Source organism: Microcebus murinus, chromosome 7 (assembly GCF_040939455.1).
Source record: "Microcebus murinus isolate Inina chromosome 7, M.murinus_Inina_mat1.0, whole genome shotgun sequence".
Lineage (NCBI taxonomy): Eukaryota > Metazoa > Chordata > Mammalia > Primates > Cheirogaleidae > Microcebus > Microcebus murinus.
Genome location: NC_134110.1, coordinates 104,645,191 through 104,664,625, shown reverse-complemented (window position 1 = coordinate 104,664,625; position 19,435 = coordinate 104,645,191). Strand labels below are relative to the sequence as shown.

Sequence of the window (19,435 nt, the reverse complement as noted above, 5' to 3'; positions counted from 1 at the left end):
GTGTTTTCTGATCATGAGAGGATGTGTTCTACCTTTTCCCACAGAGGGCTAACTGAGAGCTGTGCATGAGAGTGTCCCCTGCCCTGGTCTTGTCTTGCATCACCTTGACCCACTGGAGGTGGTGCCCTGGTGGCACACATTCTTCAGAACCAGTGAAGCAGGAGGCTTGAGGCAGTGGTCACTGGACCCAGTGTGAATGATTTCTCCCTGGTTAGTGCCTGAATGAGTCTGTGACTTCTTTACTAGAATTATGCTTAAGTGTTGTAGCAAATTCTTCTCTCTAATACTCTAACCCACTGATGCATGATACTGCTGATAATCTAGCCTCAGAGAGAACCATAAATTATCACACAGAATCAATTGTTGTACTTACTGGTGCCAAAGCAGAGCTGTGGAAGACATCCTGAGGTGAGATCAGATTTTATTTGACAAAAAGATATTATCACAAAACAGGACAAGTTTTGGAGTTTATCATTACAGTGTAATATTGGTAAACGCATCATCTTAATAGTGTTGCCATATGTGGTCTCAAAAGAAAATTATAGAAAGCATCAAGCAGTCTGCTCTCTGGTTTCCCCAGACATCTGTAGATATTTAGCATGAAGATTTAATTTGTACCTATTAACAGACTTACCTTGAAGTGTTTAGTTAGTGGTGAATAATGCTGAACTTGAGTTTTCACATCACTTCTTACTAACACCCTATGGGAGTCATACAAGGTTCTAAATCAATAGGCCTTTGCTAACTAAAGATAATGGATACTTTGCAGACTGTTAACTATTCTTTAGTCACAGACCATTTAAATCATCCTAAATCATGGCCCTGAATGTCAAGGCTGATTAAACTGTTCCCATGGGGTTGCCCTTTCTTCTCTTTGGTTAATAACAGAGAAGCGGTATGAATCATATAACCCCCAAGAACAAATATATCACACAGGTCCCAGATCAGTAAAATATATCAGTAAAATACAGTACTTCAACATTGAAATAATGTTATTGACTTTAAATTTTATAGTCAAAATAGCTAATATACACAGACCTACTCTCTCCTTTAAAGATAATTGTGCATATTCATGAAGCTCAGGATGCTAGAAAGAAGTCAGACAGAATTAAGGAGGAACATCAATGGTAATGTCAACAGATGCAAAAAAACATTGAGAAAATTCAACATACATTTATAAGAAACACTTTCAGTAAATATGAATAGGAGGGAACTTCCTTAATCTGATAATAGGCATCTAATGAACACTTCCCACGGTCACGATAGCTAACATTGAACATTGTCTCTGAGGTTGAAAGCAAGTCTAGGATTACACCTTGGTTCACTTCACTCAACATTGTTCTTAATGTTCTAGCTGGTACAGTAAGTCTGAAAATGAACGCAATCAACATAAAAATTATAAAGGAACAGATAAAATTGCTTTATTTGTAGATTCCACGATGGTATACAGAGAAAATCCTAAGATATCTACAAAAGGTATAGTCACATAAAAATTTAGTAAGGTTGCTGAGAGTGAGGACAATATTACAAGTTAATTTTGTTTCTATAAATAGCAATAAGCAACAATAAAATGAAATAAAAATGCAATTCACAATACATCAAAAAATAACACAAGTAGAAATAAATTTAACAAAAGATGTATATGGCCTCTACCCTGAAAACTACAAAACTGTGATGAAGGAAATTAAAAGAAATGAGTAAATGGAGAAGTATGATTAAATTGAAAGTTAAGTATTGAATAGTCAAAACCCCAAAATATTTTTGTAGATATGTAAAAGTTGACTCTAAAATTTACATGGAAACACTAAGGACTTATAATAGCCAAATCAATCATGGATAAGAAAAATAATGTTGGAGTGTTTATTCTTCTTGATTTCAGAACTTACTGTAAGACTGCAATAGTAAACATAGTGTGAAATCATAATTACATCCATGCGAATCTATGGAATATTATAGATAGTCCAAAAATAGACTCACACATGGTCAGTTGAGTTTTTTATTGTGTTAAAATATACATAACACAAAATTTGCCACTTTAATCATTTTTAAGTGTACAGTTCAGTGGCACTGAATGCATTTACATTGTTGTGTAACCATCACCACTATCCATTTCGAGAATTTTCAGATTCCATAGTGAAAATTTGCATCCACTAAACAGTAATTCCTCATGCTCCTCCCCTCTTAGGCCCTGGTAATCACTATTCTACTTTCTATCTCTATATATTGACAACTCTGGGTAACTCATGTTAAGTGGAATCATATAATATTTGACCTTTTTGTTCTGGCTTATTTCAGTAAGTATAATGTCTTCAAGATTCACCCATGTTGAAGGGTGTATCATAATTTTATTCATTTTTAAGGTCAGGTGATATTCCATTGTATGTATATACCACATTTTGTTTATCTAGTCACTTAGCAATGGAAATTTGTGTTATTTCTCCCTTTTGGCTCTTATGAAAAATAGTATCATAAGCATGGGTGTACAAATATCTGTTTGAGTACCCACTTTGAATTCTTTTGTGAATATACCTAGAAGTGGAATTGCGAGATGAAATGATAATTTTTTGATGACCCACCACACTGTTTCCCACAGTAGTTGTATCATTTTACATGTTAACAAGCAATACATATGGGCTCCAATTTATCCACATCCATGCCAAGCCTGTTCTCTATGTTTTTGATAATAGCTATCCAAATGCGTATGAAGCTGAATCTCACTGTGGTTTTCATTTTCATTCACCTATTGATTAGTAATGTTGAACATCTTTTCATGTGCTTATTGGCCATTTGAATGTCTTCTGTGGAGAAATGTCTATTTATATCCTTGGCCCATTTGTGAATTGGGCTGTTTGTGGGCTTTTTTGGTGTTCAGTTGCAGGAGTTCCTTATATATTTTGGATATTAATACCTTATCGGATATGTGAATTACAAATATAAATATTTCTCTCAACTTATGGGTTGCCTTTTTACTCTGTTTATAGGGTCTCTTGATGCATAAAGGTATTTAATTTTGAAGAAATTCAATTTGTCTATTTTTCTTCTGTTTGTTGTACCTTTTGTGCCATATCCAAGAAATCATTGCCAAATCCAATGTCTTGAGTTTCCTTCTCTACTTCTTCTAGTAGTTTTAAGTTTTAGTTCTTACTTGTAGGAACTTAATCTATTTTAACTTAATTTTTGTATGCTGAAGTAAGGGTCCAACTTCATTCTTCTGCATGTGAATATTCAGTTTTCCTGACACCATTTGTATCTTAGCACTCTTGTCAAAAATCATATATATATATATATATATATATATATATATATATATATATATATAGAGAGAGAGAGAGAGAGAGAGAGAGAGAGAGTATTTCTGTTCTCTCTGTTTAAGTCTCTTGGTCTATATATTTTTATTTATGCCACAGTTATGGCTTTTTGTTTGTTTTTGTGTTTAATGTAGCTTCACAGCAAAATTTGAAATTAGAAGGCCTGTGGTATGCAGCTTTATTTTTTTCAAGATTGTTTTAGACAAGTGTACCCACTGCGCCCACTTCTATTCACATAGTGCTTGAAGTCTTAGCCAGGGCAATCAGGCAAACAAAAGAAATGAAGAACAATAAAGGACATCCAAAACAAGAAAGAGGTCAAACTATTCTTGTTTGCTGATGATATGATTTTGTATCTATAAAACACAAAAAGTCTTCATGAAAGACTCTTAGAATTGATAAATAAACTCAGCAAAGTCTCAGTTACAAAATCAATGTACACAAATCAGTATAATTTCTATATACTAACAATAGTCAAGCTGCAAGTCAAACCAAGGACTCAATACTATTCACAATAGCTGCAAAAAAATACAATATCTGAGGATATACTTAACCTAGAAAGATCTCTACAAGGACAACTACAGAATACTGATGAAAGAAATCACAGATGATAAAAACACATGAAAAAACATCCCACACTTGTGGATTGGTAGAATCAACATCATTAACATGTCCATACTTCCAGAAATGATTTCTAGATTCAATGCAATTCCTACCAAAATACCAATGCCATATTTCACAGATCTAGAAAAAATAATTATATGCATTATTTGGAACCCAAAAAAGAGTCTGACTAGCAAAAGCAATCTTAAGCAAAAAGAACAAATCTGGAGGCATCACATTACCTGACTTCAAATTATACTATAAGGCCATAGTAACTGAAACATCATGGTACTGGTATTAAAGTAGAGACATAGACCAATGGAACAGAATAAAGAGCCTAGAATTAAGACCATCTACCTGTAAACAAGTGATCTTCAACAAAACAGACAATAACATACACTGGGGAAAGGAAGCCCTATTCGATAAATGGTGCTGGAAAAACTGGATAGCCACATGAAGAAGACTGAAACAGGAGCCCTAGCTCTTGTCATATATAAAAATTAATTCAAGATGGATAAAAACCCTAAATATAAGGTATGAAACCATAAAAAATTCTAGAAAAAAAACATAGGAAAAACTCTTCTAGACGTTTGCTTAGGCAAAGAATTTGGTTGAGACTCCAAAGGCAAATATAGCAACAATAAAAATGAATACATGGGACTTAAATTAAAAAGCATCTGCACAGAAAAGGAAATAACAGAGTTAATAGACAACCTACAGAATTGGAGAAAATACTTGCAAACTATACATCTAATAAAGGACTAATATCCAGAATCTACAAAGAATGTCAACAAATCAGCAAGAATAAAAACAAAAATTCCCAGTAAAAAGTGGGCAAAAGACATGAACATAAGTTTTTCAAAAGAAGATAGAGAAATGGCCAAGAAATATATGAAGGAATGTTCAACAACTTTAGTCATCAGGAAAATTCTAATGAAAACCACAATGAGATACTACCTTATCCCTGTCAGAATGGCCGTTATTAAAAAGTCAAAAAGCAATAGATGTTGGCATGGAAGCAGACAGGAAAGAATGCTTATACCTGTTGATGGGACTGCAAATTAATACAACCTCTATAGATAATAGTATAGAGATTCCTCAAATACATAAATGTAGACTTACCATTCAATCCAGAAATCCCAGTATTGGGTATCTACCCAAAGTAAAGGAAATCATTTTATGAAAAAGACACCTACACTTGAATGTTTATCACAACATGATTCACAATTGTAAAGATGTGGAATCAACCTAAGTGCCTATCAGTGAGTGAGTTAAAAAATGTGAAATATATACCATGAAGTATTACTAAGACATTACTGGAGACCATTATCCTAAGAAAAGTATTTTAGGAATGGAAAAACAAATACCACACTTACTCTGTAATAATTGGGAGCTAAATTATGGGCACACACATGCACAAAAAGATGTAAAGGACATTGGAAACCAAGAAGAGGGGAGGTTGGGAGGGGTTGAGGAGTTAAAAACTTACCTATTTGGAAAATGAACACGATTTTGATGATGGGCACACTTAAAGCCTTGACTTAAGCATTCATTATACAAGGTGTCCATGTAATAAAAACATTTAATATTTTGAAATAAAAAAATTGGAAATAAATAAATAAAAGATTTTTTTTGGCTGATTGGGGTTTCTTAAGATTTCACATAAATTTTAGAATGGATTTTTCTATTTCTGCAGAATATACCATCAGTGCTTTGATAAAAATTGTATGTGACCTGTAAATCACTTTGGCTATTATGGACATTGTAAAAGTAGTAAGCCTCCCAATCCATGAACATGGGATGTCTTTCCATTTATTTATGTGTTCTTTAATTTCTATCAACAATGTTTTATTACTTTCAGTGCATAAGATGTTCAACTACTTGATTAAGTTAATTCCTTAGTATTTTGTGCTTTTTGATAATATTGTTAAGGAATTATTTTCCTAATTTTCCTTTTGGATTGATTGCTCATTGTTAGTGTATAGAAATGTAGCTGATTTTTGCATGTTTATTTTGCATCCTGCTACTTTGCTTAATTTATTAGTTCTAATAGTTTTCTGTGAATATTTAGTGTTTTCTACAGAAGTCCATGCCATCTGTAATCAAAGATAATTTTACTTCTTCCATTCCAATTTAGATGCCTTTTATTTCTTTTTCTTGCCTATTTATTCTAGGAATAAAGAGGAGGTGCCATGCTCTTTTTAAAAAGAAGCTCTCTGGAATTAAGGAGCAAAAACCCACTTACAACCATCCCTGTTGGAGGCATTGGTCTATCCGTGAAGGATCCACCTTCGTGACCCAAACATCTCTCTTCAGGCCTCCCTCCAACATTGTAGATTAAATTTCAACATGGGTTTTAAGGGGACAACATCCAAACTGGCTCCCCAAAATTCATGTCCTTCCCACATTGCAAAATACAATGACTCCTTTCCTGTAGTCCCCGAAGTCTTAACTTATTCCAGCATCAACTCAAAAATAAAAAATCCAATGTCTCATCTGAGACTCAAAGCAATTTTCTTCTAGCTATCAGCCTATAAAATCAAAATTAAGCTATTTACTTCCAAGATTCCATGTTGGAACAGACATTGGGTTAGCATTTCCATTTCAAAAGGGAGTAATTGGCCAACAGAAAGGTGTAACAGACACCACACAGGTTCAAAACTCCACAGGGCAGACATCAAAACTTAAAGCTCCAAAACAATCTCTTTTGAATCCATATCTCAGATCTGGGCACACTGGCATGAGGGGCGGGCTCCTAAGGCCTTTAACAGCCCCATCCCATGGCTTTGCGGGTCACAGCCTATGTGGCTGCTTGCATGGGTTGGAGCCATGTGCCCGTGGCTTTCTCAGGTTGAGATTGCACACTCCTAGTGGCTTTACGGTTCTGAGGTCTGGGAGTGCTGGCCCTGCCTCCACACCTCCACTAGGCACTGCCCCAGTGGGGACTCTGTGGGGTCTCCAGTGCCACACCTCCTCTAGACATTGCCATAACAGAGACTCTGCAAAGGCTCCGCTCTTGTGGCCGGCTTCTGCCTGGTCACCCAGGCTTTCTGATACATCCTCCGAAACCCAAGTGGAAGCTGCCAGTGCTCCACATGCTTTCATTCTGTGCACCTGCAGACTTACCAGGTGGAAGCTGCCATGGCTTATCACTTGCACTTTCTGCAGCCGCAGCCTGAACAGCACTGGAGCACTTTGAGCTGTGGTGGAGCTGGAGCAGTCTAGATGTGGACAGCAGCATCTTAGGGGGATGTGGAACAGTGACACCTAGGCCTGGCCCCCAAACCATTCTTTCCTCCTAGGCCTCTGGGAGGGACTGCTTCAAGATTTCTATAATGTCTTTGGGGCCTTCATCCTATGTCTTGACCATTAGCACCTGGCTAACTAATCTCTTTAGGAGGTTACCACACAGCACCCTTGAATTCCTCACCTGAAAATGCTCTTTCCTTCTCTACCACATGGCCAGGCTGCACATTTTTCAAATCTTTATGCTCTTCTCCTTTTTTAATTATAAATTCCAACTTTAGAACATTCCTTTGATCCCATATCTGAGGGTAAGCAGTTAAAAGCAGCCATACCATTTCTTGAATGCTTTGTTGCTTAGAAATTTCTTCTTCCAGATACCCTAGAACATCACTCGAAAGTTCAGCCTCCCACAAAGCTGCAGGGCATGAACACGGTGAAGCCAAGTCCTTTGCTCCATCTTACCATGGGACACCAGTTCCTCCAAAATTCCTCACTTCCGTCCGAGGCCTCATCTGCCTGCCCTTTACTGCTCAAATTTCTTTCAGCATTTAGGTCCCAACCACTTCACCAGTCTCTAAGAAGTTCCAAACTTTCCCTCATGTTTCTGTTTTTTTCTGAGTCTTCCAAATTCTTCCAATCTCTGCCCATTACCCCATTCCAAACATTTTTCATATTTTCTAGTATCTTTATGGCAAAACCCCACTCCTCAGTACTGATTTTCTGTCTCAGTCTATTTTTGCGTTGCTATAAAGGAATAACTGGATAATTTCTAGAGGAAAGAGGTTTATTTGGCTCGTGGTTCTGCAGGCTGTACAAGAAGCATGGCACCAGCACCTGCTTCTGTGAGGGCCTTGGGCTGCCCCACCCAGCGGCGAGGCGAGGGAGACCTGCCTGTGCAGAGATCACACGGGGGGAGAAAGGAACAGAGGGACATAAGGGGGGGGGTGTGCCAGGACCTTTTTATTATAACAACCAGCTTTCGCAGGAACTGAAGGAGTGAGAAGCCACTCATCCCTCTTGCCCCCAGGAGGGCATGAATCTGTTCATGAGGGGTCCACCCCCATCCCCAAGCGCTGTCCGGTGGGCTCCACTTTCAACGACGGGGACCAGCTTTCTATGTGAGAAATGAAGAGAACAACATCAAACTACAGCTCTGTGAGTTTTCATAGATGGCCTTCTTGTGGTGAGGTGGTGTCCTCTCATTCCTGCTCTGCTGAGTGTTAAAATGGTGTTGAACATTGTCATAAAAGCTGCTGAAATTTGTCAAATGCTGTTTCTGCATCAGTTGAGATGAACACACGTGCTTCCCTTCCCTCCTCTTTTGCTCTGCAACTCACTTTTCCTTACCTGCAAGTGCATCCTGGGACTCCTCCCATATGAAGTTCCTTCTGCCCTCTGGGTCTGCATCTGGAGAGAGCCAGCCCACAGAAGGAGCGCAGCACAGCGCACGCTCAGCCTGCCGGGTTTCCCTGGGAGAACTCTCCGGGTCTGCTGTTTAAAGCCTCCCACTGGCAAAGCCCCCCCATCTCTGCATTGAAAAACACACTCTCTTTGAACCTTGATCTTGAGACTTTCCCAGTGCTTTGTCTTTGTTGTACTGCCACAGCACATGGCCAGTGTGCTCTCTCTACAGGAATAGCTTCACTTGTCACTTAATTATGAGTTTTAGAGGGTAGGAGATTAGGGCAGAGGTAATCATCCAACTTTTGAGAACAGAAAGTCATATCTAAGTATTACAACAAACTTAGCATTAATTCTATGTCTGCTTAAGTTAGTGAAAAGGTTAGGAAAATGCTCTAAGGCAAGGCAGATGCTAAGTTGCTGACCCTTGGCAACGATGCTAGTATTTCATCTAGGAGGAAGTACTGCCGTCAGGCCCTGGTTGGAGAATGAGGACACAGGATCAGGAGGGCTGGGGGCTAAGGACAGGATTGCCATCAGGCAGTTTACTCAGGAGGAGGGGAATTAAAGCTCCATTCTGCTGAAAACTCCAGGAAATTACAGAATATGGCATTTTTTGTTTACCCCTACAACAGGGAGGAAGCTAGCGTGTACGTCCCCAGGCCCATCCGAAGGCTGCTTCTCAGATTGTCATTGCCTGATACTTCTGGCTGTCAGCTCAGGCTGAGAGAAAGCCCTTGCACTGTGGGGGCCAGGGGTGGCAGCAGGGCAGGGCTGGGCTGGGAGTTCCTGGCAGGCGTGACAATGTTTCCCTGTCAGAACCATAGGTGAGAGTGGGGGTCATGGGACCTGTCATTGACCTACTGACAAGGGAGAAGAAACACTGGGGCATGAGCCCAGGTGAAAGGCTCACCCAGAGGGACAAGGCACAGAACTGAGTGGCTGGAGACCTCGAGTCAGGAAAAAGTTAGTGTCTGAAGATCAAGGATTCGCAGGCTGGCCAACATCCAGACGTCCATGCAGAATTTGACCCCTAAGCTCCTTGCTCTAAAGTTCTTGACCTGAGGTAAGGCCGGGCTCAGTTGCAGAAATGCAGACCCGAAAAGGCTTTACTTCACAAGTGGGCGGCTGGAGTCGGGGAAGGAGGTCGACATGGCACACCCACTAGTCCCAGGGTCAGCACTGAAACACCGCGACCTGATGAAATTTAACAGCGAAGGCTGCGTGGCTGAGCTCTGAGGACTCTGTCGGTGTGAGGTCACAGTGCAGGTGACTCAATGAGAGCCCCAGCAGACAGGGGCTTTAACCTGCTCAGCACCCGTGGCCCGTGGGTCTGGAGTTTGCAGTAGAACACAGGCAGAGTCCCAGAGGCCTGGGGAGGCAGGGCAGAGGAAGGACACTGACAAGTTTCGCACATCTGACACCTATATTCTACCCATATGCAGAAAATCTTGTAAAATATCGATCGTTCAGAAAGTGAGTAACTTACGGAAGATAGCTAGAGAGTTAAAACCAAAATAACTGATGCATTTACTGCGACGTCTACCGGCAAAGTGCTGAAGTTTCCCCCAGTACCTTCTATTAGCTATTTGTGAGGAACACTGTGATTTATTCAGAGATTATGAGCTGAAGTTTTAGCATTGATTTCATATCAGATAAAACCTGTTCCATCTGTGATAATTTGAAAACAGTAACAAAATGTAGACAGCAATTATTCAAGATCTTTAGATGCAGATAGAGAATGACTACTGATCAGAATGATGCCTGACAGTTGTCAGATAGATATGTTAAAGCTTCAGTCAACATGAAAGGGTCATCATCCTCCCTTGGTGCTTGGAAATCAAACATTCTGTCGCTGTCATCCTTCTGACTGATTTACTACTCTAAATGAGAGGTACCTGTGGCTGCGCTGGTGATATTATCTCCTTCAATGTATCCTAAAGGAAAATTTAATTTAGCCTACAAAATATTTTTAGAAGGCAAATGGGGCTAAAAGCAATATAAGATGGCTATCTCTTTCCCCACGGAGACATCAGTTTCAAAGGTATCTCTAGTAAACGATAAGAAAACCGTGGAGATTAAATTCCAAATACAGCAGAACTACCAGATACATAGCATCAGAACTCCAGAGTTCTAATGGGCACTATTAGACTTGAAATCAACAAAACAACTTCCTCCCCTTTTCCCTGTGGGAGAAAACATGCAATTAGGAACCCCACTAGTGAAACAGTAATTTCCTGAAGGTAACATTAAGAAAAAATAATATCAACTTTTAACCTTGGAGTTTGTACCTGCTGTCAAATAGGTGTGACCGGATGCAGGGTCTGACTTTTCAGGGCTCATTATCTGTGAAAATGTGATCAGAAGAGAGATTGTATCTAGACTGTACAGTGCACTTACTGGTGATAGATTTTATTAGGTCATCTGGGGGGGATGCTGTGTGCTGGCTCAGATAGGAAGTGTTTTGTTTTTCTCTTTTTCCTACATTACAGAGCTATTGACTGAAATCCATCAACACAGAGATCAAAGATTTTGTACACACACATGCACAACATGCATGTTTTATATATATATTTCAAACTTTTAAAAACAATTCTCATATGCCAATGATTACGTTTTTATATTTTAATGAAATTGCATTCTTCTTTTATTTTAAAATATTTAATTGAGAAAGTTCATACATATTTAAGGTGTACATAATGATTTGATAATACATATATACAGACACACATACACATTGCATAATGATTATTATAATCAATTAACACATGCACAACCACTCATGCGGTACATTGGATACTGAGATCTTTTTCATATTATAACTGAAAGTTTGTACACTCCCTGGCCTGGCCAGTGGGAATCACTGTTCTACTCTCTGTTCCTGTGAGTTTGACTTTCTTGGATTCCACATGTAAGTGAGACCAGACAGTATTTGTCTTTGTGCGTCTGCCTTATTTCTTGCAGGGCGATGCGCCACATTTATGCATTCTGCCACAAGTGGCAGGGTTTCCTTTTTTCATGGCTGAATTATAGTCCACTGTGTAAATACACCACATTTACTTTATCCATTCCTCTGTTGATGAACTCAGGTTACATTCTATAATATTTGATCTATCCTAAGCAAATACAATTGACTTTCCCAAACCTGTTTCAGAGGTAAAATGGGTCATTGGTAAGTAAAATTGATACAGAAGCTATCAATTTAATCCAAACTATTTTTACATTTGCTTTTATGTTTATGCTTTTTTTTTTTTTTTTTTTTGAGACAGAGTCTCGCTTTGTTGCCCAGGCTAGAGTGAGTGCCGTGGCGTCAGCCTAGCTCACAGCAACCTCAAACTCCTGGCTCGAGCAATCCTCCTGCCTCAGCCTCCCAAGTAGCTGGGACTACAGGCATTCGCCACCATGCCCGGCTAATTTTTTGTATATATATTAGTTGGCCAATTAATTTCCTTCTATTTTATAGTAGAGACGGGGTCTCGCTCTTGCTCAGGCTGGTTTCGAACTCCTGACCTCGAGCAATCCGCCCGCCTCGGCCTCCCAGAGAGCTAGGATTACAGGCGTGAGCCACCGAGCCCGGCCTGCTTTTATGTTTATGAATGAAGCAATCAGGAGTATTTTATATTTCTACTTTTTCTTTTTTCGAGGAGACAGCCATTCCAAATGTCCTGCAAATAAGATTAGGAAAGGGAGGGATATAAATACTTTCCAGAATTAAAAAGTACTTATAGGTAGGCAATTACTATTTGGAGAGTTGTGAATTTATGATAGAAAAATATACAAGGGTGTGATCCTGAGACCTAGAGTGCCCTTTTCTTTATTACAGAGATTGCTAAGTTTACACAGCACAGTGCTAGAAAACCTTCCCTCCTGTTCCCTGAGTGATGCCTCATTTGTTGAGAGTCAACAATCACCACCAGGGCCACGATGTGCATAATTTCCCAGGGCTTAGCTGGCCCAGATACCGCAGCCCTGGAAGAGGAGATTGTGGCTCCCGTGAAAACGCTGTCTCCAGGCCCTGTGGGGGAGGCCACGGTGGGATGAGCTGTGGTGCCGCAGCTCTGGTCAGTCGGTGGCAGTGGCCATGGTGGCGGCAGCAGCTCCAGTAGCAGCCACACTGGTGCCTGCTGGCATCTCCTTCGGTTGTCACAGCAGATGAAGCAGGAGACTTTGGTGTGGTTAGTTGAAGAATCCTTCAAATGTAGAAGCAAGTGAACCACAGGAACATATTTTAATAGGGGTCTTTCAATCCAGGAGTTTTAAGGGCATTTACCTATTGTGTATCATAAGCTTTATTTTACCTTTAGGATAAGTTTAACATGAGATTTTCTTCTTGAATAAAATAAATTTATTGACAACTCTTTAATAGTTAATTTCTCTCATATTTTGCATCCATTTATGTAGAGTACTAACGGGAGCTCATTCCATCTTTCCTTTAGTTTATTAACTCTCTTTTTGACAGAGTCTATTATTTAAACTATTTATCAAATATCTGATTCTTCTTATTATGTTTTTTCCTTCTAAATGAGGATAATAGTACTCATATCACTGGGTAATTGTGAAGATTAAATGAGTTAATGCATGTAACACAGGAAACAGCCTGTGGTGCATAATAATAACTCAACAAATAAAACCTTCATTGACATGACCCATGATACAATGTGTATGTGTATCACCGAGTCTATGGTGAAAACAGAGCACAAAGGTCTAACTCAGGGGCTACTTTCTGAAGGATGAAATTAAGGTACTATGTTTTACATAGTAGGTGGAATTTCACAAGATATATGAGAGTAGCAGATATTCTAAGCAGGCGGAAAATTGTGTGCAAAATTGCAGTCTGTGAAAAAAGCAAGTAGTAATCATGGATTGTGGGTTGTCGAAAAGTTTCTGTGGGACACAGTCAGGCAGCATGGAAGTAGTGAGCGTAATGTGCTGATGGGTCGTGGTGCCGTCAGAGAAGGGAGGAAGCTGAGGAAGAAAACAGGATTTAAAGATGTATAAGATAATAGCTGAACTGGGACCAAAAAACCCCCAAATTTAGCACCAGTAAAATTTTTTCATGAACTGGTATCAAGGTGGGAGCTGGAATTGGTGTATTAAAGCAGCAATGCTTAGGTACATTGGCTTGTCAGTTATATCGCTCAGATTTACAATTGTACAGATATATTATACAAAAAGACATATCATATTTACACAAATGAATTTTTAAAATATAATTTACATTTAAAGAGCAAGAAGAATATGGTCAACCATGTGCCCATCACCAGCTTAGACATATATTTTATTTATAATGCCAGGCCCTCCCGGATCCTGTCACTGGTTTCTCCCTTCTGCTAGAGAAACTAATTTTCATTGTGTGTGTGTGTGTAATCCTCCTACTGTCTTTGTTTAATATAAATAAATAATATAAATCTACTCATAAGCTATTTATATAATGCATACATACACATCTATATATAGAGAGAGATATATACAGATAGATGACAAATGAGATAAATAGGCCAATTAGATGATAGGTAAATATTGACAAATGGTGGATAGATGGCAGATACTGCTACATAGATAAGTACACATACAGACAGATGGCAGATATAGATACATGCATACATAGACATGTACACGCATACATAGATGGGGGATACTGATGCATGCATATGTAGATATGTACAGATATAGATAGATGGCAGATACAGATACACGCATACAGATACATGCATTTCCCATTATTATCTATTTCATTTCACTTTCTTGTGTGTCCTGATTCTTCATTTCCAGGACAATGCAGATTTTAGCCTATTAATTTATATTCAATCTCACTTAAGTATTATATGTTTAATTTAAATGATTTTATGCAGAGGCACTATAAACAGATACAGATACATGATACATGCATACAGAGATACGCATATAGATAGATGGCAGATAAAGATACATGCATACATAGATATGCACACATATAGACGGCAAGTACATGCATACATAGATATACATACAGATAGATGGCAGATACAGATACATGCATACATAGATATGCACACATATAGATGGCAGATACAGATACATGCATACATAGATATGCACACATGTAGATGGCAGATACAGATACATGCATACATAGATATGCACACATATAGATGGCAGATACAGATACATGCATACATAGATATGCACACATATAGATAGATGGCAGATACAGATACATGCATGCATAGATACATACACATATAGGTAAATGGCACATATAGATACATGCATATGTACATATGTACACATATAGATGGTAGATACAGATAGATAAATAGATGGAACTATTTAACACTGTTTTTTTCTTTCCTTCATACTAGCTAAAAGTTTACTTGATTGATTTTGTTATACCTTGATCCCTCAGCCCCCATGATGAGTTTTGGGGTTTGCGAAACTCTGCCTAGTTACTTTTTCTTTGTGGGGAAACTGTCTCTTCTTTCTGAGTGCTTTGACATTGAAGAGTCCCTGCCCCCAGGCCTGGGGGTAATCTGAGGCATCACTCTGATGCATCTGCTGGAAGGTTTCTTTTCATTTTCTTTGCTTGGGAGACATAGCACTTGAATAGCGGGATTTATGTATTTTTTCAGTTCTGGGGAATTCTTAGCCATTGTCTTTTAAATGTCTGATGTCTCCCACTCTCTGTGTTCTTCCCTCCAGTCACATTTGCTATAGGGGTTTGAGATCAGCTGCTTTCAACTCTTCATTCTCTCACTTTTCCTCACACTCGCACCTGTTTTTCTCTCTGCAGAGCACTAGAGACAGCCCTCAGTCTTCCTTTGAGGTCACTAACTCTCCTTTTGGTTAGATTGTTGTTGAAGCCATTTACTGAGTTTCTGATCCTGATTCTGATTATTATGTCTTTTGATCCTAACAGTTCCATCCTGTCCTATTTTCTATCTGCCTCCTGAGCATTTATATCACTGTCATATTTGTATCTTCTCCTTTCTGTTAATCATATTAAACAATGCTGTTTATAAGGTATAGCTGGATCTGCAACCTTTGTAGCTCTGAATCCATTGTTTGTTCCTTGTTTGTTTGTTTGTTTGTTTGTTTTATGCCAACTCACTGGTGGAGTTCTATTTCCTCCTGTGATTTTTCACAGTGAGCTCCTGTTCCTTGTCTCTCTCTGTGGGAACTCCTTAGAGTTTGGCTTTATAATGTGTTACAAACACAATTTGCATTTGCTTCTTCTAGGTGCCAGAGGGTATTAGGAGCCCTGGTATTTTTTAAGCTAAATTCTCAACTGGCCATTTGAGGCTGCACAGGTGGAGGCAATCTCAGCTCACACCCACCTGTGGGACAATATATGCATTCTCTGGAGAACTGGTTTTATGTTTTTTTGGCTTTTTTTTTGAGACAGAGTCTCTCTTTGTTGCCCAGGCTAGCGTGAGTGCCCTGTTGTCAGCCTAGCTCACAGCAACCTCAAACTGCTACAATCAGAGTTCAAGACAGGCAAGTTTCCTACAATAACCCTGTGGGCAGCAGGAAGAATTTATCACACTTACACTCTAAGAGGGTTGTGTGTTGGGGTAGCTACAACCGTGCAAGCCTGCAGGGCCCCTGCTTGTGCAGAGACTTCTTATCTGTGGATTTTTATTCTTTGTCCTCATTCCTGACAACCAAGACATTTCTCTTCTTTTCTTATTACCCTTGTTGCATATTTGACATTATTTTTGTTTGTTTATTTTATCCATCATTTTAATGTGTGTCGTCTTAGAAAAGGATGCAAGTATATCTGAAAAGTGATAGACCCAAGGTTAGTTTTGTGTTCATGTGGGGTTTTTTGTTTTGTTTTTGGTGGGAAAACTATCAGCTCTGAAACAAGACAAGCCTGGTGGTTGCTGGCTTTGTGACCCTGTGTGACTTCACTACCTTTTCCAAATCCTGGTTCCCGAGAGAGCACCAGATTGATGTAATTCACTGTGACAAAATTAAATAAGATTACATTGTGTTGGTGGCTCCTAGAGGCAAAAAATAAAAATTATTCTTTTCCCCTCTAATACTTTTAAACTATTTGTGTTTGTCTTAGTTCTGCGATCTTATTCATGGTCATAAGTGTTTGCTAAAATAATGAATGAATTACTGATCAGGATATTTGTTTCTTTCTCTAATTTACTTTTCCTAAAACTTTGAATGATTACCTGGATGGGCAATTTGAGCTAGATAAGTAATCTTTCTGCATAAAATTAGAAAACAAAACTTCTCACTTTAAAAGAAATCTTCGGAGAGTGAACACATGCTGTTTAAATGCAAAGGATTTTTATTAATGTTGTTTCAAACCAAAGAGTTCCTACTATGGTAGTTGTGTAAAGGAGCCCAGGAATATTGGAAAGATTATAGATTTAGGAAATGTATAGTGCCTCTGTAGAAAATCATTTAAATTAAACATATAATACTTAAGTGAGGTTGAATATAAATTAATAGGCTAAAATCTGCATTTTCCTGGAAATGAAGAATCAGGACATATAAGAAAGTGAAATGAAATAGATAATAATGTGAAAATAAAGTCAACATAATTTATGTGAATGTTTTCCTACACAAGTCAACATAATAAATCAAGGAGTAAACTTTTTATCACAATTTCTCACTTTTGTTAGCAATGTATTTGTGATTTCCCCTCAGAGAATGACTTCTCCAGTTGTTTTGGTACCACAGACAGAGAAATTTAATTTTTAAAAAAGAATGTTTTTCTCCTGTCCGGGTCAGTAAAAAGTTCCACTTTCAGTATATTACATAAACTTCAAACTTTTCTTTCTCCAATCCATATGATCTAGCTTGACATTGACTACTATACTTAGGTTAATTTTTATTACATACGTGGAAACAGTTATTTTTTTATTAATAATGAATTTAAGGTGAATTTTGAATAGCTAAAGCCAAGATCAGTAAGAAGGGAATAAGTGAAATTTACCCATGATAAACGCATTGCTGTCCCTAGGCTCTGAGGAGACGGGTAGCCGTGATGAGGAGCCGTTCTGACGAGAGTGAACTGCGCTGCCTTCGGTGCTCATCAGCCAGCCACGTGGGTCGTCAGACTGTCTTTGTAGCTTAATATTTCCACTTTTACAATGTCAAAGTTATTTTTCAATGTTTAATTATTTTAGATGGTACCTGTCCCCTCCTATGTGTTAGCCATCTGTGTAGTTATAAAGAAAATGTCCCACATACATTTTAAACTTTTATAAGCATTGCTATGAACATTGGTTTTTGCACTGGGCATTAATTTAGTGATAATCTATGGTTTGTAAGATCATTTGCTCCCACACTGAATATTCCAGCTGCTATGGAGATTATGTATATAGCTATACATTTGCATGTGCATGAGATGTTTCATAGTTCCCTCTGTTTCATTTCATTCTAAAATATGGGCGACTCCATTACTTTCCCATGACTAATATATGATGGGCTTGGATCCACATAACCAATATTTCAAAGTTGAACAACAAGGGAGAATTTGAGTAAGAATTTGAGGCATTCCTACTTAAAAGGATTAATTTTTAAATATGGATTAAACAACAGTTAATTCATTTTGTCTCCTTTGTGGGTTTTAACACTATATTCCTAATACATAAGTTTGAAGATTAGCTAAATCTTGAAAATTTGAGGTGTTGTTGTGGCTTGCATTTGCTAATGCTTAGTTTTGTATAATTACAGAATATTTTAGATAGATTATTCTAAAAGTCTAAAATGTATTTTGGACATTTTGTTTAAGACTACATCCATCCATAACACATCACTGTTTTGTTAATGTGTCTTTATCATTACCTTCATTCCATGGATGATGGATTTGGAGCCCACGTGTTTTGGTGCTGGTCAGGTCTGTCCATCATTAGTTTGAGAGTGGTGCTAAACTCCATGTCATGGGGCCCACTGCCCTCCGTTACAGTGCCAGAGTCAAGGATTATTGGCTCTGGTCGGTGCCACAGCCTGACACCTGAGTGACTGTGACCTTGTCTCTTGCTGATCCAGTGTCTTCACTGAACTCTGAGATTCAGTGCCTTCCATTATAGGAATAGAATAAAATACCTGTTCTGCCAAATTCAGAGCACTGCTTCAAGAGTCACATAAAATAATACATTTAGATGCATGTTGGACACTGTAAATTGCTATAATACGGCCAGGCGTGGTGGTTCATGCCTGTAATCCTAGCACTCTGGGAGGCTGAGATGGGCGGATAGCTCAAGGTCAGGAGTTCTGAGCGAGACCCAGTCTCTACTAAAAATAGAAAGAAATTAATTGGCCAACTAAAAATATATATACAAAAAAATTAGCCAGGCATGGTGGCACATGCCCGTATTCCCAGCTACTCAGGAAGCTAAGGCAGGAGGATTGCTTGAGCCCAGGAGTCTGAGGTTGCTGTGAGCTAGGCTGACGCCATGGCACTTACTCTAGCCTGGGCAACAAAGTGAGACTCTGTCTCAAAAAAAAAATTGCTATAATATATGAAGATTTATTTTTGCTTGTATTTGAAAAATGTTTTGGAGGAGAAGCAAAAATTCCAGGTAGTTTTAATTAAATCCACTGTGAAATTAGATAGTGTAATTGTAACTTATACTAAATTTATTTTAAATAATCTATAACTTCAGTTTGGACTTCTATATAATGATGTCCACATTTCTAGGTGGCATCAATAAAATTGAAATGAGTGTTTACAAAACTGAGTTGAAATGTGTCTGTGGTGAGGGGCGCGTGCAGAATTCTGACGCTCCTAGACTTTCCTAATGGTTTCGAAGCATGTGCTGCATTACAGACCATGTAAGTCTGAGCCACGGTGATTTACAGGAGAGAGATCTGGCTTCTGTCTCAGGGTCTGCCACAGCAAGTGTGTGATCCTGGGTACTTCACGTTCTCTAGAA

General features: G+C 38.6%; 1 protein-coding gene across 4 annotated transcripts in view; it reads left to right on the top strand.

Moving 5' to 3' along the window:
• SNTG1 (syntrophin gamma 1) overlaps positions 1 to 19,435 on the top strand; it is an 836,056-nt gene that overhangs the window by 464,404 nt on the left and 352,217 nt on the right. The window contains exon 1 of one of the 4 annotated variants that reach the window (XM_076005317.1): positions 13,034 to 17,601. The exons of the other annotated variants lie outside the window; for them this stretch is intronic. Coding sequence (XP_075861432.1) covers positions 17,542 to 17,601 — 60 coding nt within the window. The 5' untranslated portion in view covers positions 13,034 to 17,541. Of the gene's footprint in view, positions 1 to 13,033; positions 17,602 to 19,435 lie in introns of those variants that run through there. 4 annotated transcript variants of the gene reach the window in all.